The sequence below is a fragment of the Phacochoerus africanus genome, chromosome 4 (genome assembly GCF_016906955.1).
Source record: "Phacochoerus africanus isolate WHEZ1 chromosome 4, ROS_Pafr_v1, whole genome shotgun sequence".
In the NCBI taxonomy this organism is placed as follows: domain Eukaryota; kingdom Metazoa; phylum Chordata; class Mammalia; order Artiodactyla; family Suidae; genus Phacochoerus; species Phacochoerus africanus.
Window position 1 is genome coordinate 18,597,555 of NC_062547.1, and position 21,182 is coordinate 18,618,736.

Below are 21,182 nucleotides of genomic sequence, written 5' to 3' on the forward strand. Positions count from 1 at the left end.
GACCACGCCCTCTTGCTCATGAGCTGTGCTCCGTCACTGAGCCGCACTGCCTGGCACCTGGTGGGAACTCAAACAAACCTGTCAAGTGAATGAATGAGTGAGAGCAATAGGCACTAGACAAGAAGTCGTAAGCTCTGGCTTCTGTGGCCAAGACTACTTTTGCTTATGCTTCTCCTCCGTATTTCGCAGGCTCCCTGGTTGCTATGTTTTGGGATGTCATGCTCTCAGATTCTGACCAATCAGTGGGGTGAAAGCCATGCACAGTTTCCATCCCTGGCCTCTGAAATGTCACGAGTGGACTTCAGTTCCCTCTCTTTTCTTCATCTGCGTGGATGGAAGCGAAGGGGTCAAAGGACAGAAAAACCCAGTTTTTCCAAGTCACTGAATGGGGATGAGCTGCCCACACGGGGGTCCCCTGACCTCCTTGAATGTGATAAGAAAAAGATGTATTTTCTCCCTCTCTCTCTCCTTTTTTTTTTCCTTCTGCTTTTTAGGGCCACACCAGCAGCATTTGGAGGTTCCCGGGCTAGGGGTCCAATCAGAGCTGTAGCTGCCGGCCTACACCACAGCTACAGCAATGAAGGATCTGAGCTGTGTCTGTGACCTACACCACAGCTCACTGCAATGCCAGATCCTTAACCCACTGAGCGAGGCCAGGGATCGAACCTGCGTCCTCATGGATGCTAGTCAGATTCATCAACCACTGAGCCACAATGGGAGTTCCAAGAAAGATATACTTTTATTGTGGCACAGAGGGTTAAGGATCTGGCATTGTTACTGCAGGGGCCCAGATCACTGCTGTGGGCACGAGTTTCAGCCCTGGCCTGGGAATTTCCACAAGCTGCAAGCACGGAAAAAAAATATGTACATACACGTTATACACACACACACACACACACACAAATAGATATATACACACTTACATATATATATGTAATACATTATATATACTTTATATATTATTATTATTATTATTATTATTATTGAGTTAACCCCTGAGGTTTGAAGTTATTTGTTTCTGCAGCAGAACCTAATCTACCCTCACCGAAAATATCCTGCCAGATCTGCCATTAACTCCTTCTACCCTTGGGCCAACCACAATCTTCCTGGGCCCCGAGTTCCCTCTCGGTAAAATGAAAGGATTCCGCATTCTGATCTTCGAGAATCTTCTGATGTCAAAATTCGGTTGTTCTGCTTGTGTCCTCCCTCCTTCCTGGCGCTATGGGCAGACACCATAAAGGTTGGCAAACTAACAATATCTCCTATAGTTGAAATCCTTCCCCCCAGGTAAAAGCATTTTAATGCCTTAGAAATTCAAAGGGGTTACTCAGAATAGTTAAACGACAAGTAACATAGCCACATCCAAATGACAATGGTGGCTTTTCATCAAGAGGCTGGGGAACCTTCAGAGATCTATTCCCCAGCCTTCCAGAAGCTCCCCCAAGCATCCCACTCCATCTCCCCTTGGCAGCATTCCCATTATTTGCAAGTCTCATCCTCAGAGTGTCTCAATGTTCCACTCAGCCGACTCTGTCAACTGCCTTTCTCAACAGAGGTGGTCTCATTTTTCAAAAGATTCCACTAATGCCTTTTCTTAGAGAGTTGACACTAAAGGCTGCTGCCTGGATATCAGTATCCAAGAAGCAAAAGTCACAGCTTTTTTGCGTTTGTAGTCAAGGTGACCCAGAGTCTTAATGACTTAACTGGGTTTCACATCTCCCGAGGTCTATTCTAGCTCTGCCATGGGTTCACTGGATATAAAAGATGAGAAAGGCAAGCTCTTCTTCTTGGGCTGGCGTCCCTCTTCCTGCTAAAAATGAAGGTCACTGTAGCTGCTAACATCTCAGTAACCATAGTAACAGTGGACCACATGACAGATGTCTGATCGCCATCAGAAAATGCCTGATATCAAGTGTTCTTCATCCTTCCCCTCACCCCCCACCCCAGATCTTGTTAGGTGGCATTGAGGGTCTCCCAAGGGAGCAGCTCAGGCAGGGGAAATCTGGAGTGACAGCCTTAATTAAATCTCTTATTCCCCCAGAACATTTTGCAATGCCAGGCCCGGGAGCCAAGAAACCTGCCAGGGAAGCTCCTAGGAGAGAGAATGCTAAGTCTACCATTGGGAATGAGGCCCTTGGGCTCCACAGTTGGCAGCAAATGACATTCAGTAGGAAAGTGTGCCTGGCATACAGCAGGCACAAAATTAGTACTTGCGGAAGAGTCAGTTTAATCAAATGGAGCACATTTTGCAAACGGGACTCATCTCCAGGAGCTGGAAGTCCTGCATGAGATGATGATGTGAACCATTCATCTTTTCAGCAATTATTAAGAGACTGCTGTATGCACCCATGGGTGATAGGATGGGGGATCTAAAGATATTCATTTGCTGAATGAATCCCATGTCCCTGGGAGTATCTGGGGCTCAAGGGCATTTTGGGAAGTGTGTTGGGGGCAGGGATTGCATCATAAAGGACTTTGGATTCAACTGAAGTCTCCTGGGTTTACTTATTTTATTTATTTTTTATTACCCAATGAATCTATTACATTTATAGTTGTACAATGATCATCACAATCCAATTTTATAGCATGTCCATCCCACAACCCCAGCTCATCCCCCTACTCCCCGAACTGTCTCCTTTGGAAACCGTAAGTTTTTCAAAGTCTATGAGTCAGTATCTGTTCCTGCAAAGAAGTTCATTGTGTCATTTTTTTCAGATTCCACATGTAAATGATAGCATTTGATGCTGATACCTCATTGTCTGACTGACTTCACTTAGTGTGATAATTTCTAGGTCCATCCATGTTGCTAAAAACGCCGGTATTTTGTTCCTTTTAATGGCTGAGTAATATTCCACTGTGTATATGTACCACATCTTCTTGATCCACTCCTCTGTCAATGGACATTTAGGTTGTTTCCATGTCTTGGCTATTGCAAATAGCGCTGCAATGAACATCAGAGTACATGTGTCCTTGCGAGTCATGGTTTTCTCCGGATAGATGCCCAGGAGTGGGATCTCTGGATCAAATGGTAGTTCTACTTTTAGTTTTTTGAGGAATTTCCATACTGTTTTCCACAGTGGTTGCACCAAATTACAATCCCGCCAACAGTGTAATAGGGTTCCTTTTTCTCCACACCCTCTCCAGCACTTACTGTTTGTAGATTTTTTGATGATGGCCATTCTGGCCAGTATAAGGTGGTACCTCATAGTGGTTTTGGTTTGCATTTCTGAAGTGTCCTGGGTTTACGGCTGGGTTTGAAAGCTTTTATACACATGAGTGATAGGATCAGCTTTGCATTTCAGAAACATCCTTTTGGATGCCCTGTAGGGAAAGGATTAGAGGGGGGCTCTTGCTTTAGCCAAAGAAGAGATGTTCTAAGATGCTGAAGCCAGGCCTTAAGAGAACTGGCAGCTTCTGCTTCCTTCTTCTTGGGACCTGGCTGCCATACTGTGAGACGCTCCAGCCACATGGAGGAACCCACGTGCTCAGTACACACAGCCCAGTCGTGGTCTGAGCAGCGGCCAGTACCCACTGCTTGCCATGGGGTATGCCATCTTGGATGTTCCAGCCCAGCTGACTATAGTCTCAGAAGATACCATGTTGAGCAGGAAAAACCTCCCAGCCGAGCCCAGTCCACTCACAAACCAAATGCAAAGCCACAAAGGAATTTTTCTAAGCTATGAAGTCACGGGTTGTTTATTTCGTATGAGTAGGTAACAAACACTGGGAGGCAGCAGGGGATGCTCACGTCCGGAGCTCAGCAGGAAAGGTCTGGCTGGAATAATCATACATTTGGGAGTCATCAGCTTCATGGGATGGCGAAAGCCCTGTCTTGAAGGGAATCACCTCCGCTCTTTCTCACACATGACCAGCATGCCTAGACTACAGCCAACTCACAGCAAATGCTTGCTGAATTAAATTAAACACCCTGCGTAATGGAAGACACTGGAAATCCCTGTGTGAGCATCTAAGACATCCTCTTCATGCCTGCAATTTGAATTTCCCCTCACTCTAAGCACACTTCTTTTACTTCCTCCCTCTCTGAATCAAAGTGCTAGGGAGTTCCCATCGCGGCTCAGCGGTAACAAACCCAACTAGTGTCCCTGAGGACTGGTTCAATCCTTGGCCTTACTCAGTGGGTTAAGGATCCAGCGTTGCAATGAGCTGTGGTGTAGGTCGCAGATGTGGCTCGGATCCCACATTGCCGTGGCTGTGGCATAGGCCAGCAGCTTCAGCTTTGATTCAGCCCCTCGCTGGGGAATTTCATGTGCCTTGGGTGCAGCTCTAAAAAGCCAAAAATAAATAAATAAATAAATAAAGTGCAGACTCCTAGCTGCTGCATTGGACACTCTTTATCCTTCTAAGATAAGTCCTTTCCTTAAGGGTAGCATGTAGACTTGGAGTCTTGCAAACCTGAGTTTGGGTTCAGGATGACTGGATTTTTCTGGCTGCCCCACATCCCTTCTGAACTTTGGAGCTTCCTCAGCTGTAAATGGAGCTGAGAATGCCTGCCAATCGAATTAGGTAGTAAAGGTAGACTACCGAGTCAAGGCTGAAGGAGGTGCAGATGGGAATAGTATCACCACTGCTCCTCCTCTGCCAGGACGCTGCACAGTCTCAACCCCAGACTCCATCCGCATCAGTTCCCTCTCCCTGGTCGCCTGCCCCTCTCCCTGGTAGCAAATACCGGGCAAGATGGGGAGATGGGTAAGCTCCAGCTCTGTGTGTTTGAAAGGGCTCCTGGAGGACGGTGCTTTCCAGCCCGCTTGGCCAGAGAGAGTGAACAAAGCGTTAGCTATCCGGTAAAATGAAACCTACACGGATAGAGCGACAGGCCTGGGTTTGAGCCCGGGTTTGCCCTCTAACGTACAGTGTGACCTCAGCGAGATCCTGCCCTCCCGGGACCCAAATGTCCTCCTACGTAAAGCGCGACGAATGGCCCGAGGCGACCCTCAGGTTCCTTCCACCTGAACAGCTCCGTCTCCGGGGTGGGGGTGGGGGTGGCGGGGTGTCTGGTCACGTGGCTGGCGGGGAGGGATGCTGCTTGACGCGGTGCCCAGTGCGGACCTACCAGCCGGCTCCGGGTCCAGCCTCCTGCTCTGACGTCCTCGAGCCGTCTTCCATCCCCGCCTCTCCGGCGGCGGGAGAGCGGCTGGCTCGCCCGGATCCCAGGCCGGGGAGGTGCACAGCGGCGGGACCGAGCCCCGCGCGCGGAGCGGCCACCATGGTGCTGTCGGTGCCGGTGATCGCGCTGGGCGCCACGCTGGGGACGGCCACCAGCATTCTCGCGCTGTGCGGGGTCACCTGCCTGTGCCGGCACATGCACCCCAAGAAGGGGGTGCTGCAGCGGGACCAGGACCCCGATCCGGAGAAGGCGAGGCCCGGCGTGCTCGGGTCCGCCCAACAGGTGAGCGCAGGCGGCGCCTCGGCCTCCCCCCCGGCCGGGCCGGGCCGGGCCGAGTCGGGCCAGGTGGGTCTCCCGGGCGGCGGCGGCGGGGAAGTGGGTGGGAGGGAACGGTCCGTCGGCCTTCTTCCTTGCGCGACAGGCACGGCGGGGAGTGGGGACGGCCAACGTGCTCCCTGATGGCTGAGGGGTCCTGAAGGCCTGGGGGTGGGGGAGGGGTGGGGGGAATAACGAAGGTTGGGGAGGTGGGGGGGGCGGGGGGGAGCGGGAGAGGAATGCGGACGGTGAGCGCTAGAGGGGCGGGCATGGGAGGGAACGGGAAAGGGGATCTGGTTGGGAATGGGGCTGGGAGGGGGATTGAGGGGGGCTGGGAGGAGTAATGAGGCAGGGAGGCTCCGAAGGGGCTGGGAGAGGGCTGGTGAAGTTGAGGGGAGATGAGAGGAATGATGGAGAATTGGGGAGAAGACGAAGGGGGCTCTGGGAGGGAAAAAAGGGGGCCATTGTGGGCTGGTGCAGGGAGCGCACTGACAGAGCTGAGGGGAAAAGCCACCCACACCCAGAGAGGTTGGCCGCTGTCGGGGCTGGGGAGGGGGCAGTGGGGCTGCGCATGCCTGGGGGCTGGAGAGGCAGGTGCAGACGGAGGGGCCTGCAGGACCCCCCACCCCCCACCCCTTCCAGCAGCCAGCAGCTCCAGCCAGCCTGAGGGGGTTGCTGTCTGGAGATGCCCCTGGAGACAGGAAGGTTTTTATTCCGTGCATTAGTTTGTCCCCATTGCAAAGCGCCGTAGAAAGGGTCTGGGAGAGGTTTGGAAGGACCGCCCTCCATAGACTGTGAACTCCAGGACACGTCCCCAAGGTGGCCAGTGCCAAACGACCTCTGGAGACCTGGGAGGAGGAGCCTGGAGAGACTGATGGAGGAAGGCTGGCCCCGGGGGCAGGGGGTGACTTAATGACTTCCCAAGGCCCTCTGGGTTCCTTACAGAGCTCCTGATTCCAGGAGAAGCAGCACGGCGCAGTGATCCCACCTTCCATTTGCCAATTCATCATTCAAAAGCTCCGAGACCCAGTTGCTTGGGGCCTGTGTCAGTCACTGAACAGTGCGAGTGAAAGGAGATGGTTGCTGCCCTTGAGACATTACAATCCGAGAAGAGTGACATTGACACTGGCAGGAACGGGAGCCAGCTGGGCAGCGGGATGTGGGACCCAGAACCATCTGGAATGGGAGTAGTGGGCTCCCCAAGGGTGGGCATGGGTGGGGGAGGAGGGATGTTGGATGAGCCGTTTTCCAGAATTCTGGGCCTGCTGCCGCTCAACCTCCTCTCCCACCCGGCATACTTAAGGGACAGTCATTCTTCAGCCTTTCACAGCAGTGGCTCTTCAGGCACAGTCCCTTCCTCTTCCCGGGGAAAACCACTGGGGAAGATGTTTGGGTAAATGACCTCCGGGATCATTTCCAACTCTTTGTCTTATTGATGACCGGTCGCCCACACAGGGGCCAATAATCTGTTAAAGACAAACTAGATCTGGCCTCTCCCTGACTTAAAATCCTCCCCAGCTTCTTTGGAATAAATCACAGCAAACCTTAGCGCACCGCATACTCTGCGCTTTGCACGGAATGTGTTTAGCAACTCAGTTGAAGAACATATATGATGAGCCCAACTGAAAGATGAAGAAGCTCAAGCTCAGAGAGGGTGAGTGACCTGGCCAAGGCCACACAGCTCGAGAAGTTTTAGAGCTGGATTCTAGCCGAGTAGGTCTGGTGTTGGAGTCCATGATGTTGGCTATTCCACTCCACTCTCACTTTCCTTATGTGGCAGGTGTTTACCTCTGCCGCCCAGCTCGTGCCAGTTGCCGGTTTCATGGGCTGTCTCAGCTTCCCTGGATTTTTGATGCTGCTTAAAGACACCAGTGCCTCCCATTTCCTCTGGCTTTTCACAGATGATCCCCTCTCATTCTTTGGGCTTTTTCCTGCTTGAATTTCACCTCCTTGGGGAGGATTTTGTCTCAGGTCACATGTAACAAAGCCCCCCTCCCCCACTGCCTTCTCTAAACCATTCCTTCCCAATTCTTTCTGTAGCACTTATGACAGTTGGATGTGACTTTTATATCTGCTTACTTGCACAATGTTTATTCCCAGGACCTACTCAGTGTCTGAAACCTAGCAGGTGCCCAATAGGAAATAGGTGACCAATAAAGGCATCCCAGTGTCCAGCTGTTGGCAATTATTGTCTGAGATATTCCTTCAAGTGCGGGTGCATATACCATGCCTTTGCAACCCAGGGTTGGTGCAGTAGGGGCACAGTAGACGTTTGTTGATAAGGGAGACCCATTTACATCCCTCACTTGAGTCCCTCAGTGACAAGGATTTGGGCACCTGGGGTGGAATCTATAGGCGTGAAGGTGACAAAGCCGAGATCTCACAATGTTGGCATGACTGCTGTTGTGCTCAGACTGCTTCAGCCACTGACCCAGATAAAGTCCACAGAGAGAAGACAATACCATCGACGTTTCAACTCAAGTAAAGGAGGCGGTGTTGGCGGTGGCAGGTGGCCACAGGATGATGGGCGTGGCACGTGTTGACAAAGAGGAGGAGAGTCCGGAACGGAAGGCGCTCTGAAGATGTTCCTTAAACAGAGAGGGCACGGGGGCTCGGCAAGAGGGTTCTAGGTTCCTGTAGCTACTGAGAACCGGCACGTCTGTGGGACACAGAGTGACTGTCCATGACTCTGGAAGTCGCTGGTTGTGGTTGCTGGAAAGACTCCTGGATGCGCAGGCCATGCCTGGGAATCTGATTTCTGGCCATGAGTGGTCGGCTGACGTTGAAGCTTGTAGTGATTTTGAAAAGGGCTTTGGAGTTTTTCCCTGGAGGTTCTTAACCCGAGGCCCACAGACCCCAAGGGGTCTGCAGGTAATATTTAAGGGATTTGTGGTCTTGGAGAGGAAAGAAAGGATATCTTTATTTTCACGACCCTCTACCCGAAACTTAGCATTTCTCTGTAGGTGGGGATATATACTACACCCCACAGGAATATTAACAGTATCGATGACTTTGGCCCCAAGGGAAATCACAGGCAGTTTCAGAGCATTGCATGGCTGTTACAGATGCCTCACGATAGCATCTATGCTCGTCTCTAATTCTAAATTATGGTACTTATTAAATCTCCCCCTAGATCCTATTATTTAATGAATGAATGAAGAAGCACAAGTATAGCCAATCCCCCAACTGATTTTATTAGATGTGCTGCTGTCATCCTCTGTTTTCTTTCTGCTGCTTTTTCAAACATTCTGAGGACGTACCCACAGGCATCTCTGCTGAGTGGGAGGTGGGAAAGGGTGCAAGTCCTCACTCATCCATCGCCCCTGATCCCTCCAGCTGTCATCGGTTCATAATCCTTCTTGGCTTTTCCGAACTGCATGCACACTGTGGACCCTTCATCCTGCCGTCCTCTGCAGCGTCCCCCCCGCCCCCGCTCCCCCGTGCACGCGGTCCTTTGGGGGAAGCGAGACATTCAGTCTCACCACGCTGCCCTTGTGACCTGGCAGCATCATCTGGGACCTCCCTCCCTGTTGTCAGCCCAGCTTTGAAGCTTGGTTCTTATGCAGGGACAATTGGGCCCTTGAGTAAGCAGACAGCGCAGAGGCAGAATAGGGGGTGTGTGTGTGTGGGAGGGGGGTCATCTTCGCTTCACTGCTGCTGAATCTATTAATGAGAGGCAGCCAGACCCACTGATTCCTTCCCCCAAATTATCCTTTTCATGCTTTCTGCACAGGCTGCCACTCACCACAGTTTTGGGTCCTTTCGGAGGAAGCCCTCCTTTTGGTTAACCTAAAGGACAAGGGGATACAGCAGTAAAAGGCAGGCATCTGCTCTTCTTTGGAAGTGGGAAGGCAGACAATGAAGTCAGCCGTTGCCACGAAGCATGTTGCAGTGCTTCCATGGCAGGGGAGGTACGGGGAGGGGGGAGGCCCTGGGAAACCCTTAGAAGGGTCTCCTCGCCTTCAGCTCAAAGTAGAACTTTCTCCAGGTCTCATCGGCTGCTCTGCTGCGGTCTCCTCTGTACTTTCGTGATCACAGGAAGTCAACATGATCAGCGCCATTCCTGGAGCTGATCTGACTCTGGGCTGCTCTAAGGTCTGACCTCCTTGGATGCTCAGTCCTTTTAAAGAATTGATTTCTCAGCTGATCTCCTGGCTGATAAACTCTCCTCTTCATATAAACAAAGAATAGATCCATTTCCACAGAGTAATAAATAACAGAGATAGTATAGCTAACGTTTATTGAGTTCTTTATGTGCGCCAGGTGCTATTAAGCTCTTTAACCATATTAATTGTATCCTCACAATGGCCCTATGAAATATGCATGATTATTATTTCTGCCTTACACATGGGAAAAGTAAAACACAGAACGCTGAAATAATTTACCCAGCGGCAGAGCTGGGAATCACATTTTGGAAATCTGGCTCCAGAGCCCACACTTTTGTCCATTAGGCTGGAGATTAGCAGAAAAACTCATCAAAATTTTACTTGAGCCACTGTGTTTCCGGATAGGGCATGAAATTGTCTATAATATATGCATCTTCGCAGGTCAGCTTCAGAAAAACTTGTCCAAAGCTTCGGATGTTTTCAGCGCCTCTTGCATCCATCACATTTCAAGCAAGCATTGGGTGCAGACAGGGACCCTCCAGAGAAATTTACACAGTAAACATGTTTGGGTTGGTCGCTTAGCAACAGGAGGACAGTATGAATTTTGCATCAAGAAATTAGCATATATTATTTCAGGGAGATGAGCACATACCCACTGGAGATACTAGGTCCTTTGAAACATAATGGGGACCTTTGGTCTGTGCGCACCCATCCCTTCCCAGTGGCAGATCCTAGATCTGTCACATCTTCTTCCCTTTCTAGTTTCTCCTCTGGTACCACATGTAGATAATTCAGGTGCAAGGCTCTTCTCAGGCGATGGGTGGTTCACCCGCACCTTTTGTTAATTCCAGCAGAAAATGGTCCTACATCTTTGACCTTTTTAGATTTTCAGATACTGGCCCAAGTTTCCGCCAAGTACGTGGGGTGCAGGAGGAATAGAGAGGCCATCAGATCACAATGGAAGGAGCACCTGAATGAGAAATCAGAAGGGCTTGGATTTCCCTTGTGGTGCAGCAGGTTAAGGATCTGGTGTTGTCACTGCAGCAGCTTGGGTCGCTGCTGTGGTGTGGCTTCGATCCCAGGCCTGGGAAATTTCATATGCCATGAGCACAGCACCCCCTCCCCCCCAAAAAAAAAGAGAGAGAGAAAGAAACCAGAGGGGCTTAAAGTGAAGGCAGAAGGAAGGGGAGAGTTCAGCAGGATGGGGGTGCAGCAGACCTAGAAGACAAAGAAGAGGAGACAAGCTCTACAGTGACTGACCCCCAAGTCGGAGACAAGTGGGAGAAATCAAAATATGGTGTAGACAATCCCTGTGCTGTCCGTGCTGTTTGACCTACAATCCTGCCCAAACCAGTAAGAGTTCATCTCTCACTTTATCCGTGGTGTCATTGCATTCAGTGCCTCTGGAGCTTATTTCTGCTAACAAATACTGGGAAACCCTGCTTCATAAGAGACTAACTTCACAGAGACAGGCTTTAAGAAAGAAGGGATTTTGTGTGTGCGCATGTCTGAATCAGCACACCTGCACACAAAGGACCCCCATAACCAACTGGTTAAGAAATGACGAGTTGATGGTTTTCTAAAGGAGATCAGAGGAGAAAGAAAGACGTGTTGCTTCTCCCACCTCTCTCCCTCCCCCAGTTGTTTGTTGAGCACAGAGCTGCGCCAGGTTCTGTGTTGGGGATGGGGAGGCAGGAACCGCCCCGTCAATGACACAGTGACCCTTTCTCAGCCCTCGTGAAACGTACATTGTGATGGAGGAGACCAGAGGTGGCAGAAGAGCACAAAGACATAGAAATGTGTGATGATGGCAAGTGACCTAAAGAGAAAGTTCTGGTGCTCTGAGAGTGCAAGCTGGAAGGGACTCAGGTGACCCAGGTAACTCAGGTGATAGGCTTTCCTGGAGAGATTGATGGCCAAGCTGAGTTGAGGGAAAGTTAGCCAGGGCCATGGTTTGAGGGGCTTCAGACAGGAAAGAGGCCATGCAAAGGTCCTGGGACAGGAGGCAGCCCAGCACTCAGGGGGGCCCAGGGAAACGTTGGTATGTCTGGGGCACAGAGAGAAGGGGCGCCCAGTGTAGGATGAACCTGGGGAGGTGGGGAGGAGCCTGGGCAAGCAGGGCATCGAGGACCAGGGGCAAGTTCATCTGTTCATTTGTTTATTCGTGTAGCAAACATTCCTTAACACCTACACGAGGGGCACTGATCTGTGCACTGACAATGTGAAGGTTACGATTTTTTTTCAAAGCTTTTTTAAAATATAGAGGTGAAACTCACATAAAATTAAGTACTTTAAAGTGTAAAAACCACCGGCTTTTTGTACATTCACACTGGTGGACAATCACTACCTCCGTCTAGTTCTAGTTCGAGTTTTTAATCCCCCTTGAAGAAAACTCTATCCACATTGGGCAGACTCTCAGCTCCTCTCTCCACCTCCAGTCCTTGGGAACCACAATTTGTTTTCTATCTTTATGGATTCACCTATTCTGGACATTTCATATATTTAGAATTTCAAAATATGTGACCTTTTGAGTCTGGGTTCTTTCACTTAACAGTCTTTTCAAGGTTCATCTATGTTGCAGCATGTATCTGTACTTTATTCCTTTTTGTGGATGAATAATAGCCCATTATATGTATATGCCTCACTTTTTTTATCCATTCATGGGTGGATGGACATTTGGGTTGAGTCTACCTTTCCGTTGTTGGAATAGTGCTGCGACGTACGTTCCTGTACAGGTATTTGTTTGCGTACCTGTTTTCAGTGCTTTCAAGCGTATCTTTAGGAATGGAATTGCTGGGTCCTATGCTAATTCTGTTTTACTTTTTGAGGAGCCTCCAAATGGCTTCCCACAAAGGTGGCACCATTTATGTTCCCACCAGCAAGGTCTGAGCATTCCAATTTCCTCACATCCTTGCCAGCAGTTGTTCTTTTACTTTTCTGTTGTTGTTTTAGTGTTTTATTCTAGCTATCCAAAAGGGTCTGAAGTGTTATCTATCTAGTGGTATTTTCTAGACTTTTCATTAAAAAAAGCAAACTCTCATTTAGAAAATATTCATCAGGAGTTTCCATTGTGGCTCAGTGGGTTACAAACTGACTAGTATCCACGAGGATATGGCCTCGTTCAGTGGGTTAAGGATCTGCCATTGCCATGATCTGTGGTGTAGGTCACAGATGAGGCTTGGATCCTGAGTTGCTGTGGGGTGGTAACTGCAGCTCCGATTCAACCCCTCACCCATATGCTGCAGGTGCAGCCCTAAAAAGAAGACAAAAAATATTCATCAGTATCTGGCAGGTTTTTAACAAACATTTCCTCCTTGTATTGAATGCCCATTACAGGGAATCCATACGGGCACACCCATAAAAACGTTTCATAGCTCTTGGGTCTCTCAAGAGGAGTGGCGTGTGTGGCAGTCCTGGCTCTTCTCTTCCGCCAGCAAATTTGCACCTGCTACTATGTCCTTTAAGTATGTTTCGTGTTATCACTGTCACCTTCCTCACACTTTTGCCCCCAGCTTCATCCCCTCCTGGGTGACAATCTGCTTCACCCAGTTTCCTGGGGGCTTTAAAAACCCAGGTCCAGTCGAAGTGGTGTTTCCTACGTTTCAACTTCACTCTCCCTTGTTGGCATCTCTAGGCCAGTGTGATGCCAAGAGGAGGAGCCTTGAACCCTCACGGTGTCACTTCGTTGCACACACCCAAACCTTCCCACTGAGGATTCCTTAAGTGCTAATTAACCAAGGGGTGTTTTAATTGATTCGTATTAGAAAACATTCCTGGGAGAGTTTTGCATGGTGTTTAAAAGTGCTACAGTGACATACAGGGATATTTTGGGAACTGATTGAGACTTGGGGTGGTCTGGGACTGCATTATAATTTTTCTCATTTAAAATAATAGAAGACAAGTGACTACTCTCTGAAATGCACTAGCCCGTGTGTTGTCATGAACAGATTCGAGTCAAATAAGAGGGGTGGTTGCATAGGTGAATATATGGCTGCGAATCTATACATATGCATATATGAATAAGAGAAAAGAGGAAGAGCATCGGGGGGGGGGGAGTTCTGTGAAATTGAGTCTTAGTCCATTTGACAGAGACCCTGGGGTACTTTGACGTAATCCATGGACTCCTCCCCGCCCTCCACTCATTAAGTCAAGACGGACTTTTCCTTCATAGAAAAACTGAGCAGGTTTGGCAGAGAGCAAGAGAAGTGAGAAGAAATGTTGAATGACTGCATGAGTCATTGGATGGATGGATAGATGAATGGGGAGGAGGAGAGTCATGGGGCTGCTGCCTCTGCTTGCAGCCAAAATAAAAACCACAAGCCTAGGATGGAGGGCAAGGTGCTGAGCTTGCAGAAGAACCTCTGGGCTCACCTTTGGGGAGGCAGCAAGGAATCAGAACAGGCCTAGAGGCCATGGTGGCTTCACGTCTTCTTGATTTCCCTCCCTTCAAGCCTCCTTTCATTTGGCTGATATTGGAGAGAGTTTAAAAAACCTCCTGCTGCAAAGGCCAATGAGTAAATACCCTGGGAGACCATGTTTTACTTGGAAAACCATCAACTACACAGTTTTGGACTTGCTGCTAAGAATGGCCTGAGGAGAGGGATGCAAGTTACTGATGCAGGACAGTGAAGACCTTGCTTCTCAAGTTGATGCTTTGGAGAGGACTGTGTCTGAAGATGGAGGGAATTTGGGGAAGTGCAGTTTAGTTGGGCAGTTAGAAGACTCATTAGAAACAGTTGCAGAAGAAAGCCTAGAAAAACTTCAGTGAGCTCTGAGTTCATTCCATGGTTCAGATACCCCCAACCCCCAAGCATCTTAGAATGTGTTTTTATTTCCAGCTCAGTCTCTTCACAAAGAAGGGGCAGGGAGTTCCCACTGTGGCTCAGCAAGTTAAGAACTTGATGTAAAGTCCATGAGGATGCAGGTTCGATCCCTAGCCTTGCTCAGTGGGTTAAGGATCCGGCTTTGCCATGAGCTGTGGCGTAGCTTGCAGACACAGCTCAGATCCGGTGATGCTGTGGCTGTGGTGTAGGCTGCCAGCTGAAGCTTTGATTTGACTCCTAGCCTGGGAACTTCCATAAGCCAAAGTGGGGTCCTAAAGAAAGAAAGGAAGGAAGGAAGAAGGAAAGAAAGAAAGAAAGAAAGAAAGAAAGAAAGAAAGAAAGAAAGAAAGAAAGAAAGAAAGAAAGAAAGAAAGAAAGAAAGAAAGAAAAAGAAAGGAAGGAAGAAAGAAAGAAGAGAGCTAGTGAAGGAGGGAAGGAAGGAAGGAAGGAAGAAAGAAAGAAAGAAAAGAAAAGGCAAGGCTACCAGAGAGACACACAGTGGAGGCAGTGATGATCCATTGAGAGATGAAAGTCCAGAGGAAAATATTGGCATGGTCTCAGGGCTTTTTGGCATATTCCCTTCAAATGTGTCACTTAATAATAGCCCATCTCTTACCACGAAGTGGGATACATCCTTTAAGTAGCAATGAGACTGTCATTCATTGTGCAACAGCCTCATTGCAAAACTCTCAGAGACAATGGACAGAAAGGAATGAACTAGAGCTTAGATATGGGGCTGGTAACCACTACACGAGAGACTTGCTTTGATTTCGGATACCCACTGGAATTAGTTTTAGGTAAGAACAGTCTCGTTTTTGGAGACCACTCAAAAGAGGAAACTGCCTCTTTGAATGAAATATTCACTTCCTGATCCAACTGCTAAGATATAACAGGAAGCAAACTAGACTCAGACCCCAAAATTGAATTTGAATTCAGCTTCCACGATTTTCCACCTAAATGACCTTGACCGTTCTGAGTCCTACTTTCCTCATCAACATGACAGAGACGATAATAACAAGATTCTCCATGGTAATAGTAAAGACTAAATGAGATAACACCTTTGAAAGCACCCAGAAATTTCAAAATTAGTATGTGTGTGTGTGTATACATATATATTTACATATATATACATATATGCATATATGTATATATATATATATATATATATATATTTTTTTTTTTTTCCCTGTGCACACGGCATGTGGACGTTCCCAGGCTAGGGATCAAACCCAAGCTATAGCAGTGACAATGCCGAATCTTTAACCTCTAGGCCACCAGGAAACTTCTGAGTTTATTTTATGTATCTCTGAATCTTTTTCTTTCTTTTTTTTTAAGGTTTTATCTTATTTATTTATTTTTTGTCTTTTGTCTTTTCAGGGCCACACCGGTGGCACATGGAGGTTCCCAGGCTAGGGGTCCAATCGGAGCTGTAGCCGCCGGCCTACACCAGAGCCACAGCGACACCAGATCCGAGCCACATCTGTGACTTACGCCACAGCTCACGGTAACACCGGATCCTTAACCCACTGAGCAAGGCCAGAGATCAAACCCTCAACCTCATGGTTCCTAGTCGAATTCATTTCCGCTGCACCATGACGGGAACTCCTGAATCTTTTTCCTATTTATCCTTTACCAAAGCAATGACTTCTCCATATGTTCATTGCGGAGGAAAGAGAGAGTTCATTCAATGTATTCCAAATGGGAAAAATGAAAGCCTTCTCTTAGGATGGGAAGGGGGCGTGAACAGTACACTTCTAGGATATCCATTCCCTCAAAAAACATGTCTTGATCGCCTATTATGTGCATGACCCTGAGTTAGCACTAGGGACACCAAAGTGACTGGGCATACGACACCCCTGACCTCCTGCAGTCCATGTTCTAGGGGTATAGAGATCATTTCACAGTCCTACTGATGAATATAAATCTAATCGTATTAGGTGCGGTGAGCGAGGGGAGAGTTCTCACGGAAGTGGTAACTCAAGCTCGTGCTCTGACTTTCTCGGAGACTCCTTTCGGGAAAAACATTTTGAGCATGTACCCCTCCTACATATATATTTAATTCTTTGCAAAGTATGTGTATAGTTATGTTATATATACGGATTGTTCTACTAATACATCATGTCCATACTTTTTTAAAATGCACAAAAATGGACCGTTTCAAACCATAATGTAAACATTATTATGAAACGAAGTTCCCATTGTGGTTCAGTGGGTTAAGAATCTGACTAGTCCCATGAGGATTCGGATGCGATCTCTGGCCTCACTCAGTGGGTTAAGGATCCAAGGATGCAGCTCAGATCTGGCATTGCTGTGGCTATGGTGTAGGCCAGCAGGTGCAGCCTGGACTCAACCCTTAGCCTGGGAACTTCCACATGCTGAAGGTGCAGCCCTGAAGAGAAAAAAAATTCTGAAATGAAATTATTTCGTTTTCTTGCCATACTCCAAATGGACTGCCTTGCACACCCCTGTGGCATACAGGTACTGCCATTTACTAAGTAATGGTCTTGGGGATGAGGGATTGAAGTCTTCCAGGCATAGGGCATGTGCAAAGGCCCTGTGGAAAGAAAAAAATATCACTTAGGAGGGACTGAAAGAGGGTCAAATTGGGTAGAGGCAGAAGGCACAGAAAGAAGTGATGTGTATTGGTGAGTTGAAACCACAGCAACGAGCATGGCTGAGACCGCCTGGGAAGAAAGCAGAAGGAGAGGGAAGGGGACATAAGAGCGAGTCCTGAGGGGACAAGGAGGGGTGGCCAGAGAGGAAGGAGGAAAAACCTGGAGAATGTGATATCAAAATAATAATAATAATAACAAGAGAAAAACATTTTAAGAAGAAGGGAATCACTGAAAAGTCAACTAAGATGAGACTGAAAAAACCCATAGGAGGTGAAGATCAGGAGTTCCTGTTGCAGGTCCAAAAGTTAAGAACCCTACATAGTATCCATGAGGATGTGGGTTCAATCCCTGGCCTTGCTCAGTGGGTTAAGGGTCCGGCATTGTTGCAAGCTGCAGCATAGGTCACAGATGCGGCTTGAATCTGGCTTTGCTGTGGATGTGGTGTTGGCTGGCAGCTGCAGCTCTGATTGGACCCTTAGCCCAGGAGCTTTCACATACCGCAAGAGCGACTTAAAAAAAAAAAAAAAAAAAGGAATCGAAGGTCATCAGTGACCTTGGAGACCAACACTGGGCTGAGGGGGCCTTTGGGAAAGGGTTGTAAAATGGGTAGAAAGTGAGAGATGACGGCAGCACCAAGAACAGGCAATTCTTTTGAGATGCCTGGCTGCATAGGGAAGGAGGGGGCCAGGGCCATAAGCAGGGGACAAGAAGTCAAAGGAATACTGAACACAGTTAAAAGCCAATGAGAAGAAGCCAGTTGAAAGAGAAGGATGGACATTCCAAAAAGAGGGGGAGAGATCAAAAATAGTAGGGAGAGGAGTTCCCGTCGTGGCGCAGTGGTTAACAAATCCGACTAGGAACCATGAGGTTGCGGGTTCGGTCCCTGCCCTTGCTCAGTGGGTTAACGATCCGGCGTTGCCGTGAGCTGTGGTGTAGGTTGCAGACGCGGCTTGGATCCCGCGTTGCTGTGGCTCTGGCGTAGACCAGTGGCTACAGCTCCGATTGGACCCCTAGCCTGGGAACCTCCATATGCCACGGGAGCTGCCCAAGAAATAGCAACAACAACAACAACAACAACAGACAAAAGACAAAAAAAAAAAATAGTAGGGAGAGGCTCCCGCATGTGGGCATGGGACACAGGCTTAGATGGAGGGGCTGGTCCTGGAGTGAGGGAGAGAGGTAGATGCCTCTTGCAGTGTCACCAGACAGGGACTGGCCACATCATCTGTCCAGGGAAGAAGGGCAGATGGACGTGTCTGTTAGCAGGACATTAAGGGCTTCCATTCTCTTGGATTCCTTTTTTTTCTATGAAGGAAATCAGAGGGTATAGAGAAATTCCAACATGTGGGCTTGAGGGAGGAGTTGGGGAAACAGTAGGATTTCTGGGCAGGACTGAGGTTGAGGTTGGCGACCATGAATTTATCATGGACCCACCCTCCCTTGTCGAATGACTCTCCCGTGGTACAGGCCTGGTGGATGTAGGCATCACAGTGTGGCAGGGCTCATCCAATGCTGGGGTTTCCTCACGTGGCATCAGGACCAGGGTGGGGAGGCGAGGGAGGTCTTTAGACTTTAAAAGGGCGTTGTTGAAATAATAGACCTTGGAATGGAATTGGGAACGTAGCCAAGTGAGGATAGGGGACAGAGAGTAGAGGGCTCTACGGGTCTGAAGGTTCCTTGGGGTTGAAAGAGCAGCTGTGGGGGGCTCAGTCCACAGCTGGAAGAAAGGGGTGCAGCCGTGGATGCCCTGAGGGCAATACGCTCACCAGGGTCAAAGGTGCCAGAAGCATCCTTTCTTTCCCTCACGAGGCAGGTAGGGGATGGGACAAGGGCACAGAGTTAGAATGAATAATGAATGGATTTAAAGTGATTTCCTCGGCTGTCCACATCCATGGATCTGGAAGCCCCTTTTCTATGAAGACCAGGTGAGTCAGCAGCTGGTTAAGTCAGCAGTCACATGCCATGTGTTGTTTCTGGAATTCTTTATTTTAGGAAAACACGAGACTCTAAATAAAGAAGGAGCACCTTAAATCTGTAACGTCTGAAGGCCACAGGAGGATCAGGCAGGACACTTGCTCCCATGAGCTGCAAGCCTAGCTGTCCCAGTGGCTTAGAGTCTGGAAAGTAGGGTCGACACCAGTGGTGTGTTTCCAGTTGTCTGGGCCTGAGAGCCAGGCAACGTCCTATGTGACAGTGGGCTAGTAGCGACTTAACTTGTCTGTGCCTCAGTGTGTCCATCGGTTAACTGAGTCATTGTCCCTGGATTTCTGTGAGGAGTCCATCAGCTAATCCGGGTAGGAGGGCGCCCAGACTATGAGTTCTGAACTGGAAATCGTTCCGTTGCATCCAGAACCACTCTCCACATCCTCCTCCCCTCCTCCTCCCCCCCCCCTGCCACCCAAACCCCACCCCGTTTCCATCCCCCACGCCCTGGTCCCAGAAGGCCAGGTCTAGGAGTGTGAACAGTGCTCAGCTCCTCCTGGCCCCAGGCTAGTTCCCATTATATGTTCGTTTCCTTAACCCTCCACACGGTTGTAAACATCTGCTTTATGAAACTCCTGTCAATGATCCACTTTGAAGGTGCCATCTGCTCCTGCCACAACCGCTAGTTATGATTATAAACCCTAATAATCAATAATAATAAAGGGAGAGCCAGCCAGTCAGAGAGTGTGTTTAGAAACTGGCAAAGGTCAGGCCATGTGATAAAGCCCTCGGTTTGCACAAGGCTTGATTGTTTAGAAACCACTTTCGTTTTCTCGTTCGATCCAGCATCTAGTACGCTGTTTTTAATACATGCTTGCCAAACAGACACACCTGTGGGTCAGAAGGTTTGAGGCAGCTATTCTCATTTTGAAAAGTTTGAAGTGAGCTGAGGGAAATTTTTAACATTTATAGTAACTTGGAGCCAAATATTTTGATATTTCTAGACCTTCCATGGTCAAATCATGTTTTGTGACAACATGGTGTAGATGGCTTGAATGTTGGCCCATGTGATGCAGAGGGAAATCCAATAGATTTGGATCCCATTTAAAAGAAGGAACAGCTGCATCTATGGATACTCCTCACTAGTTCGAGTCTGCCAAAGTGACAGCTAGGAGGAGAATATTAGCAGAGGCCCCTTAGTGGCAGTCCCTTGAAATCTCCTTGCTGACAACGCATGGAAGTCACATGGAAGAACCAATCTATTGCCCAAACCTTGTGTGGCTATAGATGTGCACTGATGCTCAGGGCTTATGTTCTCTGGAAAAGAAGACCTGAGGGGTAAGAGTGGACAGGAGTACTTTTCCCTGATGCGGTTCCCTTGGATGCCTCCCTCTCCCTACACATCACTCCACCCCAAACACTGTCAATTCCACTTCCTGGGAGAAGTCTCAGGCATTCTAGAACTTTCACAGCCTGGCCTCACCATTCCTTGGTTGGGTTGAAGCCCCTCCTCCAGGAAGCCTTCTCTGATCTCACTGATTTTGAGGACATTCTTGTTGGGTCTTCCAGAGCATGTAAGTTGAGACCTTCAGCCTTTTAATTCTACCTTCTTATTTATCTTTTTATAAATATGCATCAAGAAGAGTCAATGGCTTTCATTTTGCCTATCAGTTCTTACTAATTGGAGTGGCTCCCTGCAGCTCTGAGCTGAGCGGACTGTGTCTGATCCTGGCAGGCAAGAATGCTTGGATTGATTAGTCATGTCTGCCATCAGCAGCCGGTAGGAAAGTTGTAGCATCACACTTCATGTTTCCCATTTATGGCATAGCTCACCTCCACCACTGGATGGTAAACTGGCGCCCTCTGCACCAGTTGCTGAGGGCGCAGAATTATTCATCTTTCTTCCACGGTACGTGGGTGGGTGACTGCATAGTTAGCAGGCAACAAGTGTGTGTACTGATTTCTGTTTGGGCAGAAATCTGAGGATTGATTAATTGGGGGGTTTTGGCTTAAAAGCTAAATATAAGGATAATCTAGTAAACAATTACCATCCTGTTTTGAAGCCTCACTGAACAACTTGACTGTTTCTTACACCCACTGGGTTAGAAATGGATGTGCTTTCCAAGTGTCTGCCTACAAGTGGAAGTCTTCAATTAGTGGTTCTCCGCACTTCTTTTCTGAGCTGCATCACCTTTGATGGGTGCTATTCAGACTCGACAGATTCTGCAGAATTCACCTCCTTCCTCTCCCACTCAGAAAATCTTATCAGAATGCA

At 48.6% G+C, this 21,182-nt stretch overlaps 1 protein-coding gene across 1 annotated transcript in view; it reads left to right on the forward strand.

Moving 5' to 3' along the window:
* The first annotated feature begins 5,132 nt into the window (after positions 1 to 5,132).
* The window catches only part of SYT13 (synaptotagmin 13), a 43,859-nt gene continuing 27,809 nt past the window's right edge, over positions 5,133 to 21,182 (forward strand). Inside the window, exon 1 of the mRNA XM_047775920.1 lies at positions 5,133 to 5,407. Within this exon, the coding sequence (XP_047631876.1) occupies positions 5,225 to 5,407 (183 nt within the window). The 5' untranslated portion in view covers positions 5,133 to 5,224. The remainder of the gene's footprint in view (positions 5,408 to 21,182) is intronic.